The 24,643-nt window shown below is 40.3% G+C and overlaps 1 protein-coding gene across 1 annotated transcript in view; it reads left to right on the forward strand.

Annotated features, from left to right (window-relative positions):
• Positions 1–22,683, forward strand: part of E2F3 (E2F transcription factor 3) — a 78,015-nt gene extending 55,332 nt beyond the window's left edge. The window contains exons 2-7 of the mRNA XM_008058618.1: positions 9,990–10,101; positions 11,335–11,536; positions 12,824–12,982; positions 16,116–16,230; positions 17,833–17,968; positions 19,140–22,683. Of these exons, the coding sequence (XP_008056809.1) occupies positions 9,990–10,101; positions 11,335–11,536; positions 12,824–12,982; positions 16,116–16,230; positions 17,833–17,968; positions 19,140–19,402 (987 nt within the window). The 3' untranslated portion in view covers positions 19,403–22,683. The remainder of the gene's footprint in view (positions 1–9,989; positions 10,102–11,334; positions 11,537–12,823; positions 12,983–16,115; positions 16,231–17,832; positions 17,969–19,139) is intronic.
• The last annotated feature ends 1,960 nt before the right edge of the window (positions 22,684–24,643 follow it).

The following is a 24,643-nucleotide window of genomic DNA, read 5'->3' on the forward strand; positions in this document are numbered from 1 at the left end:
ACTCCAAGGAAAACAAGCTTTATAAAAAAGGAAATGCTGTCTCATTCCAAGGTGAACAGTGTTTACATAGTCATGATGTACAGCACTGTTTTTTTTATTTAGCCAAAAACAACGATGTAACTGTTGAGGAAGAAAGGAGGAAATGAGGTGGGTACTGAATCACTGAAGGATGTCAGTACCTAATAACTAAAATGACTAAACCAGAAACAGTTTGGCAAGCACATTGCTTAGAGATGCAGAGGTGACCACCAGAAGAAATTGTAAAGTTGGTTCCCCCTGAAAGGTAGCTATTATAAATGTTCTGTGCTAGTGTGTTTTTTAAAACCATGTACATCTGTTGTTTTTCAATTGTCTTAAATTATTCTTATAAATAAATAAATAAATAAATGTATATCAAAAGGAATGCAGTTACCAGTTCATAAGTAAAAAGGTTTCTATTCCAAAAGTTGTAAGTCAGTTTGAGATTGCTTTTCCTTTGGAAACATTTCTGATATATGTGGTTAGATTCCTTAACTAGTCCACGAATACAAGTTACAGTGAATAAAATACCCGCTGGGCACGGTGGCTCAAGCCTGTAATCCCAGCACTTTGGGAGGCCGAGGCGAGAGGATTGCCTGAGCCTGTGGGTTTGAGACCTGCCTGGGCAACATGGTGAGACCTCGTCTCTACAATGAATTTTTTAAAATTAGCCGAGTGCGATAGCGTGCTTCTGTAGTACTAGCTACTTGGAAGGCTGAGGCAGAAGGATCGCCGGAGCCCAGCAGATCAATGCTGGGGTGGGCCATGAGTGTGCCACTGCAGTCCAGTCTGGATGAGAGTGAGACTTCAACTTTTGAAGTTGAAAAAAAAGAAAACACCTTAGATAGTTAGGAAATCAAAAGAAGAAAAATGACTGACTTTGGAGTCCATTCTAGTAATCGAAGCAAGAAATGATGTGCAGTTTCTGCATACCTGTTCAGTTCACCAGGTGTTCTTTTCTGGATAGTTTGGTTTTTGATTAGGCTTCTCATCTAATCGCTCACGGAGGACGCTGCTCTCCTTAGATCCTGAACTTAACCTCTTGCTGAAAAAAGCTGGAGAAGACCTTGGAGCTCTTCATCTTAAGTAACCTCTTCTCCATAACAGGTTGACACCGGGAGTACGGTTATTAGCATGGTGTGTAAGAGACTATGAGCTGGTCCTTTCCTCATCCTTCTGCACCCAAAACTCCTCCCTCCCCACCAACACTCTTCCTTGTCTGCATGCTTCTGTTCTTTTTAGGACAGCCAGTCACCTCCCCTGATTTCACTCCCGTCTCTGCAGGATAAAGCTCACTCACTTTTGAAGACTCGGTTCAAAAGCCACCACTCCTAACCAGTCTCTCCACATCTGCACCCCTTCGACATGCCCTCCTTGACCTCACCCTGGGCTTATGGCAGCATTTGTAATGCATTTCTCATTATCTGTTTGCCTGTACATTCGTTGATAACAGGGGCCACCATGTCACCTTTATAGTCATATGCCCATGCAGGGCTTGGTACACAGCAGACACTCAATAAATATTTGAGTGGATTCAAAAGTGTTTAGCTAGACTGAATCACAATATGGTCACAACTGAAAACTAGGTGTTCTTTTCTTAAAATCCTCATGCCTTGACCCACTGACCTAATGGCCAGAGTCTGATTGAGATTCATCTGTGGTCTAGTCTTAGCTGGAATTTCCCTCCTTGCGTTATTTCACTGGTGTACTTAACTTGATCCTCATTCTTTTTGCTTCCATTTTATTTTATTCTCTTTCTTCCCCTGTTCAAAATGTTCTGTTTCATCTTTGACATTGAGGCAAAATGTATCATATATCAAGTTCTTTCCCTATCTCATATCTTCTATTAACTTGAGGAAGGGAGTTTATTTTCGCATTGATAGTTTGTTAACATAGAGCAGGCCATCCCTCCTTGATTTAATTTTTCCTGTGGCTTAGTTACATGGTAAATAAGAACATCCCTTCCGTTTGCACTGTGATGGTGGATGCCCTTTCTGGTAGCATATCCCATTTCTGTTTTGAACCCATCGACTTGAATGATCACATATTCACTAGTCTGGAAAATAAACCACCAGACTTCTTTTGTTTAACCCAAAATGGAAATGATTTTTACTTTTCTTGTTAGGCAAGAAACCCACGCTCACTTAAAAATGATTTTGAAATATAAAAAGCTGAAAAGAAAGTAAAATCACCATAAGCCTACCACCCAAAGATTTATGCTTTTGAACGATTTGGTGTGTGGTGTATATCCTTAGATACTTGCTTTCTATGCATATAATTTCCCCACAAAAATACAAGTTTACTATTCACACTTGCTTTAAATATATATATAGATGTGCATCAATATTAATTAATATAAATGTACAATAACTAACTGAATTTTCCTTCTGAGGTTGGGCATCTATGTGGGACATGCAGAAAAATACAAATGTTCAAGCATACTAGCTGTGTTGCTTTTTTTTTTCCCTTTTCCTTTTTTTTTTTTTTGAGTCAGAATCTCATGTCACCCAGACTGGAGTGCAGTGACACACTCATGGCTCACCACAGCCTTGAACTCCTGGACTCAGGGGATCCTCTAGCCTCAGCCTCCTGAGTAGCTTGGACTACAGATAGGCACATGCCTCCATGCCCGGTTAATTTTTTGTAGAGATGAGGTTTTGCTATGTTGCCTAGACTGGTCTTGAACTCCTGGGCTCAAGCAGTCCTCTTGCCTAAGTCTCCCTAAGTGCTGGTATTACAGGCATGAGCCACCACACCCAGCCTCTTGTTGCTTTTAATAGACAAGTCCTAGAAAAAACATAAATGTTTAGGATGTACTCCAAGAAGCAGAATTGCTAGTTTGTATGGTTTAAGGCATATGTAGACATGTCACTTTTAAAAATACAATCAAATATTGCAGAAATCTAAACATGAATTCATCACTCCATATTTAATTTTTACTTTCTAGAGACAGCCACCATTACATTTGGCGAGGATCTTTCCAGACTTTTTTATATACACACATGCACATGCTCACATGTATCTGTTCTGCAGGTTGGTAACATTGGCATTTTGTAATTTACCTGCTAAGGGACTTTGCGAATTTATTCCTTGGTTCATTCAAAATAAATAAGTCAATTTGATTGAGTGCATGCCATATGCAAGCCTCTGGGGAAACTAAGCTGCTTATGACCTGTTGTTTGAGTCCAGTGAGGAAGCCTGGAGTATGTATTTGTCATGGTGGCAAAATCATGCAATGGCAGTCCAGGCGTTGCTATGGAAGCAGAGGTGAGACATCTCAATAAGGCCAAGACAGTCATGGGCACTAACAGATTGTTTGAACAGACCAGGGTTCAAATCCTGGTGTTTGTCACTTATTAACTGAGACCTCAAGTAAATCCTTATCTTTTCTGCCTCAGTGCAAGATGGGTATAGTTACTTACCCCATGATGCCAGTGTGAATATTCATTGGGAAAATGATCATAAAAGAGGAGGGTCACATGTCCATTAGTAGATGTCTGCTTCAGTAAATAAATCATGGTATATTAATTAATATAATATTAAGGGGCTATGAAAAATAAGGTCATTCTATATGTTCTGATAGGGATCAAAATCGGACATTTGTTATTAACAGAATAGTATGTGATTGCTACCATTCGTGTACCTAATTTTTTAAAAGTTGTTGTGATGTATATCTACATAGGTACTTGTATTTACATAGACCCAAGTAACTTAATAGTGCTTGCCTTTGAGGATAGAAACTGGGGATCAGGAGTCAGAGAAAAGTTTGCTTTCATGTGTACCCATTTGTACTATTTAAATTATCGTGTGCATTTATTATGTAAGGAAGAGGTTTTTGATGTTTTTTTTTCACTTTTTTTTAAAGAAGAGTTTGTTAAAATTATGAAAAAAGTGAAATTATTTAAGCTTATTAAGATAGTATCCATTTAATATAGCTTTTAAAATATTTTTATGTGACAGTTTTTCACAATCTTTTCATGAAATAGTTGTAGTCATGGACTTGAGCAGGCACACTTCCCTGTGTGGAATCTTGGAAATGTTACTTAGGCATGTAAAATAGGAGGTAATAACAACTACCTGAAAGAATTTTTATGCAAATGAGATAATCGAGTGGAAAGTTAACATGGTACATGGTACAATATATCGTACACACTCAAATGTTCATTGTGTAATAGTTAATACTAAAGGTCTATATCTGTCAGGACTCTTGATTGCAAGTGGTAATAATCTAAATGGGGTGTCATACCAAAAAAGGGAATTTGTTCGTTGACACAAATGTCTGCCTCTGGGCATGGTTGAATCTAGCAACTCTTTTGAAGGCATTGGGACTCAACTTTTCGCCAGGTTTTTCTTCCTTTATATTGGCTCAGTTCCCAAGTAGCTCTAGGCTTATATCCTGCCAGCCTAATAACTTCTAGTGAAAAGAACCCAGGACTTTCCCAGTGGTTCCCAATAAAAATCCCAGGATTGACTGACTCATCTTATATTGGTCATGGGCTCATCCTACACCAGACTCTTCAGCCACAGGATTGGAGTACACTGACTGGCGGGCCAGGATTACAGTGCTCACCTCTGCAGCCTTGATGGGAAAGGTCATCCTAAAATGTTGAGCAACCTCAGGCCTTTTGTTTTCAGGCTTAGAGACTAATAGAAACCACCTGAATTAAGAACTGAGGAAGAGTCTCTTCCTCAAGAGAAAAAAATAGAGGCAACAGATACCAGACAGAAACTACAGATGTTCCCTACAGTCCACTGTTTGACTTCCCTGTGGTTATTTCTTTCTTTTTTTTTTTTTTGAGTCGGGGTTGCGCTCTGTCTCCCAGGCTGGAGTGCAATGGCATGATCACAATGATCATGGCCCACAGCAGCCTCTACCTTCTGAGTTCAGACGATCCTTCTACCTCAGCATCTCAGCATCCCAAGTATCTTGAGACTACAGGTACATGCCACCACACCTAGCTATTTTTTTTTTTTCTGTAGAGGCAAGCTTTCTCTAAGTTGCCCAGGCTACTCTCAAACTCCTATGCTCAAGCAATCCACCTGCCTCAGCCTCCAAAAGTGCTGGGATTATAGGTGTGAGCCACCCCACCCGGCCTTTTTTTCTTTTAATAGAGATGGGGTCCTCTGTGTTGTGCAGGCTGGTCTCGAACCTCTGGACTCAAGCCAGCCTCTAGAGTAGTTGGGACTACAGGCCACCATAATCTACTCCAACCATTATTCTTCTTTTCATAGAGATGTTTTCAGAAACGCATACGAATACAACTGTTTCATTACAGAGGCATGTTATTTTAAATGGGGCTGAGGTTCTAACATTAACACATACCTTGTTTATGATAAAAGCTACCCTTAAAAATAATAAGGTAGGGGCCATGCAATATGAAGATCTGCATATAAACAATAAATAACTCTACAGTCAGCAAGATGCTCTCAAGAGGTTTTCATCAGCCATGGCAGGTAGTATAGTAAGAGATCACCACTATTTTTAATTCTGCTAGCTAGTTTTTTGTTATACCAAGCGTGTGCTTGAGTTTGCCGAGTTAAGCATTAAAATAATGCTGCTATACAATATCTCAAAATTCTTAGCCCATCTTCAAAAGAGAGTCTAATTATTGCATCCATGTTTACTTAGATCTAGGGCTAAGCAGCTAATATGTGGTACGCTCAAGTCCAGTTCAGTTTTCACTCAACAGCGGAGGAAAACCGGGTGCAGTGCCTCACACCTGTAATCCCAGCACTTTGGGAGGCCAAGGCGAGAGGATTGTCTGAGTCCAGGGATTTGAGACCAGCCTGGACAACATGGCAAGACCTCATCTCTACAGTAAATAAAAAATATTAGCTGGGTTTGGTAGCGCACACCTATAGTTCCAGGTACTCAGAAGGCTGCGGCAGAAGGATCACCTGAGCCCAGCAGGTCGAGGATGCAATAGCTGTGGTCGTGCCACTGCATTCTAGCCTGGGTGACAGAGTAAGACTCTGACTCAAAAAAAAAAAAAAAAAAAAAGCCTGTGGAGGAAAAATGACAGGGTAACCCCACAGAAACATTTGGAAAAGGGGAAACATACAGTGGTCACCTCCCATAGCTTGTCATGACCTCCTCAACAGGGATAGCAGGCACTTGGTGTCTTGTTTATGGAGCCAATATGACCACCCCAAGTCCTATCCTCTGTGAGGCATTTCTGGGGCTATTCTTCTTTCACAGTTCATTCATTTCTGGTGTGGATTTATGAACCTAGTGACTGATTTCCTTAGAGGCTAAGACATTTCTTTAGAGACCTTTGATTTCTAGACTTAGCAATTCTCTGGCAATAAAAATGCCTTTAAATTTTAGAATTTTAGTAGCTTATCTATCTAGCATTTAGATTGATCAACTTATGACTTGATGCTAAGTCACCAATGTCACACATTGAGATTAGTCCTGTTCCTGGAAGTTAACTTCCCTAACCTATAGCCTCAAGGCCATCTGAAACAGTAGACTGCTGGCCAGTGGGTAGTTCTTCACTGTGAGAGTTCTTGAGTATAGCCTCCAGGGCCCAAGAGTTCTGGGTCCCACGCTTCTGTGTTGTCTTTGTTTTGAGTCGGGTCTCATTCAGTCTCCAAGGCTGGAGGGTAGGGTGCAATCACAGTTCACTGCAGCCTCAAACTCCTAGGCTCAGGCAGTCCTTCCACCTCGGCCTTCCAAATAGCTGGGACTACAGATGTGCACTACCATATTGAGCTAATTTTTTTATTTTTTGTAAATTTAAAGTCTTGCTCTGTTGCCCAGGCTGGTCTTGAACTGCTGACCTCGAGCCACCCTCCCGCCTTGGCCTCCCAAAGTCCTGGAATTACAGGCATGAGCCACTGTGTCCAGCCCCACACTGTTCAACTTTGTTTTCCTTCTGTTGACTTTAATTTGGGCGGAGAATACAGCTCTGTGTCTTCTAGGATTGCTTTCTACAGCAAAACCATTTTCTTTTAGGTGGGCAAGCCTCTGAAGCTTATCTCTATCTGTAGTATCTTCCTGATGGCCACAAAAAGTGACTAGAACACTGCCCCTCTAGCAAGGCTTGCCGGCTCCTCATTGCACCATAGTCCTTCTTGACTCAGCCAGTTCCACACACTGTCAGTGGCACCAGCACATTTCAGGTGCTTTAAGCAATAAGGAGATTGTATTGGCCCATACAACTGAACCGTCCGGGAAAAACAACTGTTGCCCTGAGTGCGTGACCAGAGCCTGTGTTTTCACGGTGGTTTTGGACCCCTTTCCATCTCTCCACTCTGCTCTCCCCTGAGGAGGCTCCATTTTTCAGGTAGCTTCAGACCACTAGCTTATTAACTGTACCAGAAGGACATACCCCCTTCTTGCCGGTAAGTACCCGAAAAATTCCTGGGCTTAGCCTTTGTTCACCCAGCTTTGGACATGTGCCACTTGGCCCGTTGACTGTATGGGGAGAGGAGACACAGGATGGGACACAATGATTAGCCCGGCCAAGGCCACCTGTATGCGCAGATGCACTTAGGCTGTGAGAGGGAAGGGGTGGCTCCCCAAAGAACAAACAGGGAGCATCTACCTGGTAAAGAGGGGATGTTTGCTGGACCAACCAAAACAGGCCCACCTGAGGATTTGACAGAGTAGCTGGGAGGGGAAAAATGAAGTCAAGAAAACAAACTGCCAAATTGTCCTTCCTGGGCTGTTAGAATAATGTTTATAGCTCAGTGCTGTTCAGTAGAAAGATCATGTGTGCCACAAATGCAAGCTACTTAGTGAAAAAAACATATAAACAAAAACAGGTGAAATAATAATTTTAATATTACAGTTGACCCTTGAACAACACTGAGGTTAGAGGCACCAACTCCCACACAGTCAAAAATTCATGTATAACTTTTGACTCCCCCAAAACTTAATGCTAATAGGCTACTGTTTTTGTCTTTTTTATTTTTGTGTAAATGGGGTCTCACAAGATTGCCTAGGCTGGTCATGCTCAAGCATGCTCCTGGGCACAAGCAATCCTCCCACCTCAGCCTCTCCAGTAGCTGAGACTAAAAGCATGCACCATCACACCCAGCCTCATAGCCTACTGATAACGACTGGAAGCCTCACTGATAACAAAAACAGTCGATTAACACATTTTGTGTGTTATATGTGTTTATATACTCTAGTCTCACAATGAAGTAAGCTAGAGAGAAGAAAATGTGATTATAAAGCCATGATGTTTGGAATGAATGAGAATGGTACACACAGGATAGTTTTTCTCATCCGCCAAGTAAAGTTAGAGACCAGGGCATGTGAAAGAGGCCACAGCAGGAGTGTGCCTGAGTGTTACCCCTACTCTTTTCCCCTAAGGTCTAAAGCAATGTCTCTCCAACTTTAGGGTACATCAGAATCACCTGGAGGGCCTGTTAGATTGCTCAGCCTTGTTCTCTGAGTTTCTTATCCAACACATCTGAGGTGAGCCCTAGAATTGGCATTTCTAACTAGTTTCTAGGTGCTGAACTATAGGTCCGGGGTTCAGAGATAGAAGACATATGGGTATATAGAGCAGCCAGATGAAAAAAATATCATAAGAAAGAGAAAACAGGTATATTATTCATCAATAGAAGTGGATCATCATAAAGGTCTTCATCCTGATCATCTTCACCTTGAGTAGGCTGAGGAGGAAGAGGAGGGGTTAGTCTTCGGAAGAAAATCCAGGTATAGGTGGACCCGTGCAGTTCAAACTGTGTTGTTCAAGAGGCAGCTTTTATTTATTGAATAATATTCTGTAAAGCCAAAATATAATTTAACATGTAATCATTATCAATTGTTGTGCTAGTTTACCCTTTTTGGGTACTTTCTGGAAAATCCAATGTATATCTTACATTTTTTGTCACGTGTCAATTTGGATGAGCTGTATGAATGGTACAAGTTTAGCTGATGACTTTCCAGAGAGAAACTGGATATCTGTCATCAGCTGCTAAGTTATTACTTATGTTTCCACATCATGGGGGAGTTGAAATTGCAGTTGTCCTCATTAGAAGAATCTGCCTCAAAATGAGCCTAAATACATATTTTCATGCCGGGTGTCTGGTTGGAGCCACACTGTCTAAACACCTGTCATGCCCATACGGTTAGTACCTAGCAATTACTTATTTAATCGGGTATTATGTCTTCTATTTTGGACCCTAGAAAGGGAGGAACCCTTATCTGTCTTGCTTACCTCTTTTCCCTAAGCCCGGTGCCCAGTACACAGAAGATACTATGTGGATATTTTAAAATTGAAATGGAGTTAAATTTAAAATTTAGGCGAGGGCTTCTCTTTGCCAGGCTTGGTGACAAAATGGAGAAAGTAATCCTGGTTGAAGCCCAAGATTGCGTGTTTGCAATGTTTGTTTTTCTGACGAAGGGTCATCTGTAGTCCATGGGTAGTCGTGTTGCTATTCAATCACTCTTTCTTTCATAGAATATACTGTATAGAGAAAGCGAGTGATTTAATACCTACAGAAACCCAAGCTCCGGGGAGCACGTGGTATACAAAGAGAAATGGCAAGGAAATGGTCCCTACCTTAGAGAAAATGAGAAACAGAAAGAAAGTAACTCTTATAAAAAATACCCAAGGTCCAACCCAGATCAGGGATTAGGAGGTGGACAGCAACGACTCGATGGGGAAAAGTAACTTTAAGTTCCATGGTGTCTAGCCCCATCCTGGCCCATATGTTGACTCAGTAAATAAATGAATAAAGTGGCTCCTGAACCTGATGCTAAAGGATCGCTGAGTTTGTCCATCTGAGTGTGGATGGATGTGGATGATCGTAGCAGGTGAGGAGAGTGTGTGTGACAACCCGGCCTCCAGAGTTGGAATTCTGGCCCTAGGGAATTACAGGATGCTCAGTGGCCTGGAGCGAGGGGTGAGAGCTGGCACGAGCCTGCAGTGTTTGGCAGGACAGGCCATGAACAGCCTCCCTTTTGTTATTGTCCATATGACTGGTGACGAGTTCCTACCTTTTTATTACAGGCAAAGCGAAGGCTGGAGCTAGGAGAAAGCGGTCAGCAGTACCTCTCAGATGGTTTAAAAACTCCCAAGGGCAAAGGAAGAGCTGCACTACGAAGTCCAGATAGTCCAAAAAGTAAGAATTCTTTCATCTATTTCCTTATTTTCCTTGGTATGGGATTCCCAACTTTTAAAGCCTGTGGCTAGAAGGATTCCAAGGTGTGAATAATTTTGGCATGTTGTGTTCTCTTTCATTTCTTTCTGTGCTTATGCAAAAAATAAATACACTGTCTGCAGACAACCAGCGAAAGGCTACAGAGTCGCTCTGGTACCTGAATACTAACATACATAGGGAAGGCTTCTTTAAGTGTACTCAGTTTCATTTTTCAACTCAGAATACTGGCTTTTGGAATTGTTCTATGGTCAGATTTAAGTTTAACTTCCTTTAATGGACATTACTTCAGAGTCTGAGGCAAACTGGGTGTCGACAAACTATGCCACAGTCAGTAATGTCTATGGCGACGACCTCAGTTTCATATGGTGGCAGAAGCATTGATTGATTCCCATAAAATTACAGTTGGTTTCCTTTCCATCGAATACTATTATTGTTTCTTGTGGGAGACAGAGAAAAGTAGGTTAGAAATAGCCAAATAGTCCCTTAAGTGTTTGCATTTCATGCAAAGGCTAAATTAGACTTTCTTTTCTCTTTTTCTGCAGTTTATGCACTAGGCATTCCCAAATTGTGTATGATGCTAAATTAAAACCTTTATCTGTGCACCTCTAAGGGGAAAAGTACAGTATAAAATGAAGAAATTTCATTTAAGAGGGATGGGGAGATTTGATTTTCCAGGTAGCCTTCATCAAAATGAAGCATCATTTGAGGAGTTTGTGAAAAAAGAGGCGAGTTCAGATGGGTCTGTTTGAGACCCTGTCCTGTGACACTGGAGAAATTTGCAGCCTGGCTCCATCAGGGTGGCCCCATGTGTGCTGATCCTCTCAGGCCACAGCACTTTTTCATTCATTCAACAGATACTTGTGAGCACTTACTATGTGTTCAGTTAGTTCTTCATTAGACTCAGGGAGTGGGGTAAGCCAAAGTAGAAAATTCCTGAGAAATTCAAAGTGCGGTGCTTTACTCAAACACTGGAATTTTTATTGTCCCTTCCTTTCCTAGTAAAGCAATTCCATAGCTTTCTATAACTTTCCAAAACCAACAGTAGCAGCAGCTTTGCTTCAGATACTAATACTTGGGCTGCAGTGGGAAAGAAGGCTTGCTTGACTGCAAAGACACCCTTCATTTCTTTACCTTTCCCCCTGTCCCCCACCCGCTCGGTTTTTGTTTTTCTTTAAGCTCCAAAATCTCCCTCAGAAAAAACGCGGTATGACACGTCCCTTGGTCTGCTCACCAAGAAGTTCATTCAGCTCCTGAGCCAGTCACCTGATGGGGTCTTGGATTTGAACAAGGCAGCAGAGGTGCTGAAAGTGCAAAAGAGAAGGATTTATGATATCACCAACGTTCTGGAAGGCATCCACCTCATTAAGAAGAAATCCAAAAACAACGTCCAGTGGATGTGAGTAGTGCCCCGCCCTTGCCCCAGCTCTGACAGTCATTTCAAACTGCCTCCATTTCTTCTAGTTCCAGCTTTCATGTCATGTCCACTCATCGTTTCTCTCCTCCTCTCTTCTCTCTCGTTCTTTCTTCCTTCCTTAGCTTTTTAGCCAGAACTTCAAAGTCTCTTTACAAAGAGACTTTCTGTTTAAATACTGTCAGAGATAAAGGGATTTATATTTGATTAGCCAAGCAAGGCGATGTTTGGATTACATAGACCCCTGCAATTATAAACTGGACTGCTGTTCATCTGCTACATTGATGTCTGTATGTGTGCTCACATGGGTATCTGACAGCCACTTACAGGTCTTTGGATTGTTTCTGATAGAAATTTGGAAATTGACTATGGCTTATGGGTCATCTGTGCATATATGCACGGTCACACGATCACCAAGTACCTGTATTCATGGTCATAATAGGAGATTAACTCAATTTCTATGTAAATTAAGGCAAGATTTAAATGCCTCCGTTTCTTCTGTAAAAAAAGGGACAGTAGCACATGTTACACCCACATGTATGATTAAATGTATGATAATGTAATTTATGAATTTTAGATAGAGCATCTGAACAGCCAGTATTTTATAAGGACAGTATTGCACTATTAATGCCTATTGGAAGGAATAAATCGGTTATAGGGTGTCTCTGAAAAATTACTACTAATTCAGACTTAAGATAAATAAATAGGTAACTTTTTTGTGCTTCTTGGAATTTTGTGACAGTTTGGTAACCCATTTTGGCCTCTGGTTTAGAGAAATGTATTGGTTCTTGTATATATACTGCACAGATCTATTTCCTATGCTTCCTTTTCTTGTTAGTTATTGGCATAAGACCCTCAGAAATTACCTGAGTCTTTTATATTTTTTAAGTGATTTTCTAAAAAAATTTTGAACCATTCTGTCTTTTCTCTCTGTATCATTTTATCCTTTCTTTCCCCACCACCCAGGGAGGCATGAGTCCGGGGCACACTGGTGGCTGCCTTCTTTGGCCCTCTGAATTTGTGCCTTTGGAAGAATTAGGCCTTGCCTGGAGGAAAGAACCCTGAAAAAAGCACTGCTTTTTCACTTAATTTCTATTGTGTGAAAAATGCAGGACTATAGTTAAGAAAAAAAATGTGTAAATGTTCTAATTTTAACACTTCGGCTAACAAGCAGTGTGACCTCCCATGTCAAGAGAGGATATTACCCAAAGGACCATTTCTCCCTCTCCCCTCCCTTGTAATAGCTATGAAGAGTCTGTGTTTGGTTTCTAGGGGCTGCAGTCTATCTGAGGATGGGGGCATGCTGGCCCAGTGTCAAGGCCTGTCGAAAGAAGTGACCGAGCTCAGTCAGGAAGAGAAGAAATTAGATGAACTGATCCAAAGCTGCACCCTGGACCTCAAACTGTTAACTGAGGATTCAGAGAATCAAAGATATCCTTTGTGCTACCAGTTCACTGGGGGTTAGTGCCTTATAGACTATTTCCAGAGTTGAGTTGACAATCTGGCTTATGCACAAGGTAGATTTTTACCCAGGTATCGTGTGTGTGTGTGTGTGTGTGTGTGTGTGTGTGTGTGTGTGTGTGTGTGTGTGTGTGTTCATGTAAACCCGCTTAGCTTTGCCTGAAAAGTCAGTATTTATGGTAAAATAGTCACTGGACTGGATCCTATCATCTATTTTGATAGCCAGGTGGGAACTATTTTTTGAAGCATTTTATTCAAGTGTAGCTGAGCCATATGGGTGCACTCCTAGTGTAAGGCCACACTATTAAATTAAGATACACAAGATGCCAGTATTAATATTAATGACAACACTAAGCAGATTCATCTTTGGTTTTCCATATTTTTGGTGGGTGTTAGCTGTCACTGTTGGGGTTCTCACATTCTATTTTCTTTTTGTCAGATATTGTAGCAATTGAAATTTGTTGACTCTATCAGATTGGGCTATAGTTGAAGGGTTTGAAAGAGTGTATAAAAATCATACTATAACCTTTAAAGTGTGTTATGCTGATACCAGACACAAAAACCTGATTTCAGAAGCACCCTAAGACCTGAGAAATTCATCTGTTCCACTGCAAGCATTAGTCCTTGGAAATAAAGAAATGAAAAGCCAGTTCTTGTTCTCAACCTGCTAACAACCTGTTGACCATCTTAGGGAAATTTGCTCGTCATCATCTCACTACAAACAAAATAAGAGAGATTACCTCATTATGTCAAGAAGGATTAGCCAATATTCTCAGTTATGAGTAGAAGACCAAAAAAATATTTTAAGTTATCCTATTTCTGGTTTTAGTTCCCAACTTCTGATGATTCCACATTTACCTTTATGACACAGAAAATAAAATCGTGTCCTGCCCAGATTCTTCCAGTGTCTCATCTTTAGCAGGCCCTCTGTTGGAGGGCATGGGGACAATTTTTTAAACCTACAGTTGTTCATTTCCTGTTGACCAAAGAATTAACTTATCAGCTGATAATTAGTGGGATGAAGGAGAGGTATGATGATGTGGACCCCCACTGGTGGCCAGAGTGGGCTTACAGGGAAAGAAACCAACAGTTGGGCTGATTCATTCATTGTTTAGTTGGGAGCCCCATTGTGGAGAAGATGGGTGGTTACACATGATTGGCAGCCTTCCGGAACATGTGGCTTAGCACATTGTCACCTATATTAGCTTACTCTGGGGCGTTTGTTGTAGAAAATGAAAGCTTCTTTGCAGGGGACTGTGAACCCAAAGAGCAAATTCAGGAGGGAGCCACAAAGGAAGCACTTTAAAGTTTGTAAGATTGGAAAATATGTTTGCACAATTTATTTCAATTCGCCATTCAGTTCCCAAATTGGTACAGCTTGTTCACAATTGTGTTGAAATTTTCCTTCCTGCAGCACGTTGAGTAATTGTAGATGAGTTTTTATTTTAATAAGTTCTTGTCATATAACTTTTTGACAATGTGCTGTAGGGTAAGTCCCTGGTTATCACTTTTCTCCAGTGTTCTCAGTAAAAATTCAGAACTGCCCAGTCTTCTATGAAGGCATCAGTTGGCTTCTTTGATAGGATATGTGGTGACCTAAAACCTAGAATCCTGCAAAGGGCAGCCACTATTGATCTTAACATTGAATTGGTTGTTATCTCAACTATAAAGACTCAAAGAAGACAGTCTGTGATAGATGCCCCTAAATGTGTATGCAGATTTTGTGTGGATGTGTGTGCTTTTTTTCTAGGGGAGTAGATTCATAGCTTCCTTCAGTTTCTAATAAAAAGCTTCTGTTCTAAGGGACATCATTTCTGTTAGGCTCTGTAAGCACATTTTCTGTATTAGACATGTTAGGTCACAGACTCTATTACCTCCTGAAATGCCTTTATTGATTTGTTGTTTGCTATTTTATCCTAGAAAATGTTGTGGATTCATATTAAAAAATAATAACTGGCTAAAGACATTGTACATTAGTTGTGTTACTCCATATCTCTTATATAAGAAAGCCATGCCAAGTGTCAAGCTCACATGAATACTTTCGTCATCTAATAAGTACCATATGCTTCCATGATAGATATCCTTTTAGACTTGGCTTTCAGAACATTTAAGTGAATTGTTCAGTGCTTAGAAATAGCTACACCAAGAGTACTGAAATATTATTCTCTTTTCTTAAATCAGTGTTTCTCACATTCATTCAAGTCACAAGAGCACCTGGAAGCTGCTTTCCTCCTTGTGAACACTGAAATATTGATAGAGTTAATAGTGTTGCACAAAAGATAATTTTTCTAACAGAGAAATAATGATGCTCTCATCTGTATGCAATATATAATCACAACCAACCCAGGTGCACTTAAGAAAACAAACTGTCCAGGGTGCCTGAATGAAACGTAATTGTACACCTAACCCTTAACTGTACCCCACAAAACCATAATAAAAAATATTGATTAATTTAAAAAAATGTAGTACTATAAGCTGATTAAAGGCTACAAAGGAAAGACCAAAAAAAAAAAAGAAAAGAAAAGAAAACAAGCTGTCTGCCTGAGCAGTATTCTGAGTTCTTCTAATATATTTATGACTTACTCGTTTGTTTGGTAGCTTCTGACACTTGCCAACAGCAAACAGAAGTAACGGGAGTTTTTTTTTTTTTAATTATGGTCAGTAGAGCTTAAGTTTTTTCATCAAATTGGGATCCGCCATCATTTAGATTGAGTGATAGAGCAATAAATTGGAGTTCATGGAATATCTGTGCTTCAAAGGACCCTGGTTTCAAAATTCCTGACTAAGTGGGTCTTGATTTTCATTTGATAGTTTATTTCAACTATTCTGTTTCTGAGTTTATTTTAAGATTTTAAATTGCTATAGACTTTTTAGAAAGGAGCAGCATAAAGCTATACGTTTCTTCTGTTGTTTAGAATATCAACAGAATAGAAGATTCATGGAGGAACCCCAAACATTTGCAGGTTCAGAAGGGAAGACATGTATATATGACATTTATATATCTCATAAAATATCTTAATTTTTTTCCATGCATCTATTTTGTCATTTTCATAATGGTTACATCTGAGGCAATTAGATGGAAGATTTCCTTGACATTCTTTACGTTAGCCTATGTTACATATCAAGATATTCGAAAAATTAGTGGCCTTAAAGACCAAACTGTTATAGTTGTGAAAGCCCCTCCAGAAACAAGACTTGAAGTGCCTGACTCAATAGAGGTAAGGAGACAGTGTCTTTGTTCATCTGCAAAGATCTTTCTGGAATACCTGAAATTGAAGAATCATTGACTCATAGTTAAAGTCTGTCCTCTCCTAAGAACTTGATTGTTCTTTCCCATTTATTTTACTTAACCCTAAATCTAAAAGCATTTCAACAACTAGATGTTTTTTGAGTATTCGAAAAGTCTAATTTTAGCTGGGCTCAGTGGCTCAGCCTGTAATCCCGTGCCTTTGGGAGGCTGAGGTGAGTAGATTGCTTGAGCCCGCGGGTTCGAGACCCACCTGGGCAACTTGGCAAGACCTCATCTCTACAATAAATCAAAAACTAGCCAGGCGTGGTAGCGCGTGCCTGTAGTTCCAGCTACTTGGAAGGCTGAGGTGGAAGGATCGCCGGAGCCCAGCAGGTTGAGGCTGCGGTGACTGGGAGCGGCCATTGCACTCCAGTCTGGGCAACAGAGTGAGACTCCAACTCAAAAAAAGAAAAAGTCAAATTTTAACCTAGCAGGGCATCCAGTTCAAAGTGGTATATGATGCCCTGTCTCTCTTGTACTTTCTCTTTCTCAGAATTGGTTATCTGGTGGTTCTGGTCAATTTGAACCACTTGGGAAAGTTTATGTTGATTACTCTGTATGTGGTTACCCACCATGAATAGAGAGATAGATGTTTTAAAGTATCTCCCTAATTTAGCACATTGTAAGAATTTTTCAAAATCACGTATAGCATGTGTCCCTTTAAGAAATAAAATGGGGCTTCAGGTTAATTGATAGACTAAAATATTGTAAGTAGGCAGCAAACTTTTATGGTTGTCAGATGACTTTGATAATATAGACCTAGATAAAGAGCTGTAGTAAAAAGAAAATGCCTAGAAGATAAAAAGAGAATGAAATTTACAAGCTTCCATCTAGGGTAGACTTCTTACCTTAAAAGATAATAATAGCTCTCTGACCTAGATGAAAAAGAATTTTAAATATTAGTATGCTGCATTCTCTTATTAAATGCAGTTCCTAGCACTTAAGAATATTATTCATCAGTTGGTTATTACAGTTCAACATTTAAAAGCCCTACCATAAAGAAACAATAACATGGAAATACTGTATTTGGAATACTTAAAGTTCTTTTAATAATTTGCAGAAAAAAGAATATATTCAAAGACCACAATTCACCCATAGTGCCATTTTCAGACTTATTCCCCCCAAAAGTTCTCTTTCTCTAGGGTAGAACTCAACAAACTTTTTCTTTAAAGTGCCACATAGTAAACATTTTTGGCTTTGTGAACCATGTAGTCTCTGTCCAGACTATTCAGTGACTCAATTCTGCCATTGTAATATGAAAAAAGCCAGAAGTGATACATAAACAATGAGAATGGACGGGACTCTTTTCCAATAAAACTTTATTGACAAAGCCAGTTGGTGGATGGGATTTGGCCCTCGGGTTTTAGTTGGCTGACCCTGCTCTAGAGGATGACAGTCATTGATAGAGTTAGAATAGCAGGAAGAAGCAAAATGAGCAATGAACATTACTCTTTCCATTTTTAGATGACTACTATGGCTTTTATTTCTAAAAAGAATTTCTGGTTTGAACTTCTCCCACTTCTGTTCATAGAGCCTACAAATACATTTGGCAAGTACCCAAGGACCCATTGAGGTTTACTTGTGTCCAGAAGAGACTGAAACACACAGTCCAATGAAAACAAACAACCAAGACCACAATGGGAATATCCCTAAACCCACTTCCAAAGGTAAAAATTCCACTTTTGTCTTTTGGAAACTATGTTAAAAATGAAGGTGACTAGAAGGATCTTGTATTGGAACCACAAGTCTAGGCAAGAAACAAAAGCTTCTATTGTTATTAAGGTAACATTCTTTACAAGACATTCTGACCGGTTTACAGAATAAAATGATGATTTTCAGCAAGTCACTTCAGACTTTTGCTGGTACCATAAAACATTTCTCTGCAGTGTTTTGGAAAACCAGCTGAAGTGAGGAGCGAAGCTGTCAGCTGTCTTGGTGGGTCATGATCTCCGCTTGGCCACACATCTTTGAATGACGCTCCAGAAATTATTAGAGAGGTCAATAAAACAAAGTTTGGAGAGAAAACCATTGTAAGATCATTTTTGTCTTATTTTCCTCCCAATAAGATGGGGAAAAAATATGGGAGGAAAATAAATCTAACTTCTCCTTTTTCTTCTATCCCTAGAGCAAAGGACCCTACATATATATATAATTTTAGTTTCAGCTTAGGGGTATGGATTTAATTTTTTCCCTACTGTCTCCCAATATAGCACCAAGAATAGGGGTGATTTAAATGAATAGGTTTGATTTAATACTGAGCAAAAATACAGCACATGAAGTGGTAAAACAAAAGACCATCTTTTTTCACCACAGAAATTCAAAGTAGATATATCTTATTATATGTATTTTTAGTAGTATCTTTAAAAAGCTGCCTGTCCAAAAAAGACTGAGTTAAAATTGGTGAGTTTTGCCTGTAATCCCAGCTACTTGGGAAGCTGAGGCAGATCTCCTGAGACCAGGAGCTTGAGGTTACAGTGAACTATGATCACACCAATACACTTCAGCCTAGGCAACTTAGTGAGACCCAGCATTAAAAAAAAATTTTTTTTATGTGGTAAGTTTTACTATTGGAGCCAACTTTTCAGGAAATATGTTTTGTTTTGCTTTTCTTAAAGCAATCATTAGATAGCAGAGAAGTTTTTGAACTTGTTAGCCCATCATCATTCAAACTATTTGCATTCTTGTTTGTTGACAGCAGGTATTTTAAAAGATGAGTTAATGGACTAGAGCAAAGAAAGGTGACAAGTCACCTGTTAGCAAAAGGTGGTCTGCATCATAAAGTCATCTCACTCTTTTCTCCTAACTTAATTTTTGTTTCCACCAATGTTTTCCTTTCAGATTTGGCTTCAACCAACTCAGGACATAGCGATTGCTCAGTTTCTATGGCAAACCTTTCTCCTTTGGCCTCCCCAGCCAACCTTTTACAGCAGACTGAGGACCAAATTCCTTCCAACCTAGAAGGACCGTTTGTAAACTTACTGCCTCCCCTGCTGCAAGAGGACTATCTCCTGAGCCTAGGGGAGGAGGAAGGCATCAGCGATCTCTTTGATGCTTATGATTTGGAAAAGCTCCCGCTGGTGGAAGACTTCATGTGTAGTTGATTGTGCTTTGTGTGAACCCTCCTTACAAACCAATATTTTTTTATCATGGAACCAGAACATCTGTCATGCAGTGTTGTCCCTTCCTACTTTCTTCCGCCAAGAGAGTATCATGAAGTAAACAACAAACTTCAGAAGAAAGCTGACATTTTAATGAATTAAAAAATAATAATAAATAGTCTAAACGCACAGTTGCAGGCTCCCTTGGGAAAGCCCTGCTTTGCTCCAGACTCCAAGATCTCCTGGATGAGTCAGCAAGTGAGAAAATGTGCAATCAGGTGTCTCACCCCGACTTTTCCTCCTTCCCTTTCCTCCCTCCCTCCCTTCCTCCCTCCCAGATTGGCTTGCTGGGCCTGATGGATGGGCTGTAGAACGGGGTCTGGCCACCTGGCCCACTGGGAAACAGCAATCTTCCTTAATAGCATTTCAAGCCGTGCCTTCTCCGCAGAATGCATGTCTTTGGGGTCTGCTAATATGGAATGGAACTGCAGCAAATGCAAACTTGAAGTCATGCAAAAGTATGAAATGGATTTCTTCAGCTCTTCTTAGGAATATTTAAATTACTGTCATAATTCAGTGTAAGCTATGGACCTCTGTCCCACTAGGAGGTCAAAAGAACCTCCACAGCCTTTTGGATGAAGAACCTGTTTTCAAATATACTTGTTGCAGATACAGAAGACTAGTAGAGTTCTGCCACTCTAAGCTGTTGTGGATTTTCCTGTCTCCATAAACCACTCCCACTTCTGTCCCCAACGTATTTGTGAGTTTCCAGTTGATTTGTAGCAAATGCCTACTTAGGAGTTCTTTGTGGATTGTTTTAGACTTTTTATTTTTCTAGCTGCCATTTAAGCATTCCTGTGGCACTCATCACCATTTCAATTTAATTGTTTACTTTGAAGCAGTTTTTGCAAATTCACATGATGCAGAGGGAGAGAACCTTATTGATCAGAGCAACTAAACCTGTGTGATCTAAGTAAGGTCTGCCAGCCTCTGCAAGAAGCATTGTCCCATCTTGCTTCCTTTTCTGGGAGGGGGAACTTGGAGCGCCAGTCCTGGTGCTCACTCTTTGGGGTGGCCCACTGGAAAACAAAACCAGGTCAGATGACGGAACAGTCCCAAGGAGCAGCAGGCATCTATCCCTCCTTCCTTGGGCTTCCCGGACCTCTGGGACCGGGGAAAGGGCTCTCTTACGCTGCACTCAGGGAGACCACTTCTCAGGATGGGGTCAGAGGGAGAGGCCTCTAGGGAGACAAACATCCCCATTGTGTGAGTGGCATTTCCTTAAGCTGGTAAGACCAGGGAGCTCCCACTGTGTCCGGGGCTGGAATAGTTCTGGCCAGACCCTGTTCCCCTTCCTCTTTGAAGGAGTGAGTTGGCCCAAGGGAAGGCGGAACGGAGCAAATGAAGGGAGAGAATGCCAGGGCGTCTCCCGCCTTACTCTTCAGGTATAACGTCCCAAGTTGGAGGCTTCGTGTCAGCTGCAAATCCTGCCAGTTATGTCCAAGAGTGACTTTCCCATTGGCAAGTGGCAGTGGCCATCTCCCACTGGGAATGTGGGATAGGACCTCCAATCCATTCCCTGATGCTAAGGATTGTGGGAATGAGGGAGCCAGAGAAAGAACAAACCTCAAAACGAACAGTTAAATTGAAATGCTATGCGCCAGACCCAGTGGTAGGCACATAGTAGGCACTCAACTCATACATGTTGAACCGGATTGAAAATATCCCTTAGGAAAAAAACAAAAAACCACAAGAGCCCCAGCCAGTTTACTCTAGGCAGATTTCCACAATATGCAAAGTGGTGGTGGGGTCAAGACAGATGACACCAGCACTTTAAACTCTTCGTGTGGGTATGCATGGGTGTATGTTTGGGAAGAAAAACAAAGGTGCAGACGATCTTCCTTTTTCTTCTTCAGCCCCCATCCCTGGCCTCCTCCCCGCACACACACTGGCCTTGGTACAAAATATCGGTGTGGTCCGAGACGAACTGCTGGGGTGGGGGAGGGAGAGGGAGCTTTGTGTTAAGTGCCTACTGGAAATGCACTGTGGGGTTTTTTCCTGTATGGGAAACCGTTTATGCCAAGCTTCTCCTCATTTCCCATATTTATCTCATCTGGTTAGCTGCCTCTGCTTCCAGCTTTGTGTCATTCTCTTCGCCAGCTGCACAAAGCTGATTTTTTCCAAAGTCTAAAGACTGAGCTCACCTGGCTAGGTTGTTGTGTGTTTCGTTGACTTTCTCGTTGAAACTTTTCGTTCTGTAATGCCGTATTTATTGTTTTAAAAATGAAAGGAATACTAATAAGTCTTAAACGTTCCTTCATGCGTCAAGTTTTTCCAGTTACTGGGATTAACTGGTGTACATTAATTAGATGTCCATACTGTATTCTGCCTGCATTCGTCATTTTCTTTTTGACTTAGTATCTGGCACACAAAGTGGGTTAGTACTACAGTATTTGTGTTACTTTAAGTACTAAGTATGCAGGTTTCCTGGTACCATTGAGTTGCTGCTATTTAAGCTCACACATGAAATGGCTAAAAGTTACAAGTGTGCGAATTATGACTGCGTGAGCCTTAGAAAATAAAATGTATAAAGGGCAACACATGAGCTGTCAAACAGTGTTAGGTGTGTGTTTATATGTACAGAGTTGTGCATAGCAATCATTTTATTTAAGTTCATATGTAGTCTACTCACATTTTCATTATTTAGCAATTTTGTACAAAAATAGCAATTAATTTGTAAACACTGCCAGAATATTTTCTAGCTGGTTTGTAATTTTTTAATAGTGTTACTTCGTTTGTTTTTTGTTGTGGTTCTTGTTTTCATTTTTGTTGTACGTGTAGATCTGTAAATAAAATTGCAGTATTTAAAGCTTTAGCTTTCAGGTAAAAGAAAATAACTTGGTGTGTGCATGACAACTCGTGTGTATGAGAAGGAGGGATTTGAAGGAAGATGCCTTGCAGAGTAAGTTGGGTGGCAATTGTCAGGGTGTGGGAATTTCTTTTCCTACGGGGTACATGATTTTGTAAAAAGGAAGTATTTCTCCCAAGGTTGGGAGTAGGCAAACTACTAATCAGTTTAGCTTTGTGTTGTATGCTAGTTTAAAAAAAGAAAATATGTAATATAATGTAAAAAAACAACAAAAAAAGCTTTTATGATGGATTTTGTAAATAGATTTGTTACAGGGTGACCTGTTCTCTAGCTGTGATCTTACCACTTCAAATGGGTGTAATTTGAATAAATTTTGTATGGTAAAGGATCAATAAAATGATTTTTTTTAAGAGTTCAGACTTGTGGGTGGATTTAATAATAATAGTATCTTATGCTCCTTTATTAATTGAATTTTTAAAGACATTCTTTAACAAGTTAAGGAGAAAGTTTGAACAAAAACTTAAAACACTTCATGCCTTACCCATTATTTCGGATTCTGGGCACGTTGAACCAGTAGCTATTGAGCACTTTTGGAGTACTCTGTGCTCTGTGAAGCTGAACTTACCAGAGCGTCTCATGTCCCTGTGACCACATGCAGAAACCACTCCCCAGCATCGAAGAAGGACTTTCACACTGAGAAAGTAACAAGTTTTACTCATAAGGGATATGAAGCCAGTAGATTTTAACTCTCAAGTCTGGTAATGACCTCCCGAGTTCTAGATTCTGTATCTTTTATAATGCCACCTATGAGCAGATTAGAATTTTTTGACTGCCGTGTCACACTGTTAACTCTGAACTTGCCATCCAAAAACCCCAAAGTGCATATATTGTACATACGAAATCAATATAGAAGGATATGAAGTAAAATAAACAAAAAAAACTTACCTGCCCCCCATCCTATTCAACCCAGGGCTAACCACTATTCTCACTTTTCTTATTCCAGTCCAGTCATTTTCTAGGCATATATAAATGTGTGTACATGAGCATGTGTATTTTGACATATATATGCTTGATCTGCAATTTTTCTCATGAAACATACCAGATGTCTTTCTATGTTAGTACTTATAGCTCATACCCATGCTCTTCAAAGACTGCATAGCATTTCAGTGATTAAAAGTGTATTTAATCATTTACTGACCCAGGTAATTTCTTGTGTGAGATACTTTTGTTTATTTTACTATAAAATGTTTATTTTACAGTAAGATGTACTTATAAGGTTTATAGAATGCTATGTGTCAGGTACAATAGCTTGATGCGGTACAATATTATAACAAAGTTTACCATTAATGATACTTAATACATTCACAATGATGTGCAACCATGACCTCTATCTCCAGAACATTTTCATCACCCCAAAGGAAACCTGGTACCCAGTAAGCAGCCACTCCCTATTCTGCCCAACTTGCAGCAGCCCCTGGCAATTGCTCGTCTGCTTTCTGTCTGGATTTACCTATTCTGGCTATTTCCTATCAATGGAATCATGCAACAGGTGGCCTTTTGTATCTGGCTTCTCTCACTTAGCATAATGTTTTCAAGGTTCATTCATGTTGTAACGTGTATCATTACTTCATTCCTTCTTGTGCCTGAACAGTATTCCCTTGTATGGATACACTGTGTTTTTTTAATCCATTCATCAGTTGATGAACATTTGGGTTATTTCCCACTTCTAGGCTACTGGAATGCCAGGTACTATTTTAAATGCTTTATCTGAGCATTGTATGTTTTTTCAAAGCATACATCACTACCTCCTATTATACATCTACTACTTCTTTCCTTCTAGAATGTAAGCTTTGTGAGGAGAGGTACAATGATTTTTATTGTTCACTGTTATGGCCTCAGTTTCTAGAATAGTGCCCTGGCAAATGCTAAACATCTCATAAGTATTTGAACGAAATATTTCAGCTTTGTAGATGAATAGGTTTAAAAATGGGTGGTTTTCGTTTTTTAGTTCGTTTTGTTATTTGGTCGAGTGCAGTGGCTCTCACCTATAATCCCAGCACTCTGGGAACCTAAGGCAAGATGACTGAGCCCAGGAGCTTGAGGCCAGGCTCAGCAACATAGCGAGAGCTTATCTCTACAAAAAAAAAAAAAGTAAAACTTAGCCAGGCATGGTGGCACGCACCTGTAGTCTTAGCTCAGGAGACAGAGCCCAGAGGATCACCTAAACCCAGGAGGTCCAGGCTGAGGTGAGCTGTGATCATGCCGCTGCACTTCAGTCTGGGTAACAGGCTGAGACTCCAATAACAACAACAACAAAAGGTGGTTTTTTTTGTTGTTTATTTGTTTTAATGCCCAACAGCAACATACAATGATGT

This window comes from Carlito syrichta, unplaced genomic scaffold (genome assembly GCF_000164805.1).
Source record: "Carlito syrichta isolate Samal-C Ts95f unplaced genomic scaffold, Tarsius_syrichta-2.0.1 Scaffold303514, whole genome shotgun sequence".
NCBI classification, from domain to species: Eukaryota; Metazoa; Chordata; class Mammalia; order Primates; family Tarsiidae; genus Carlito; species Carlito syrichta.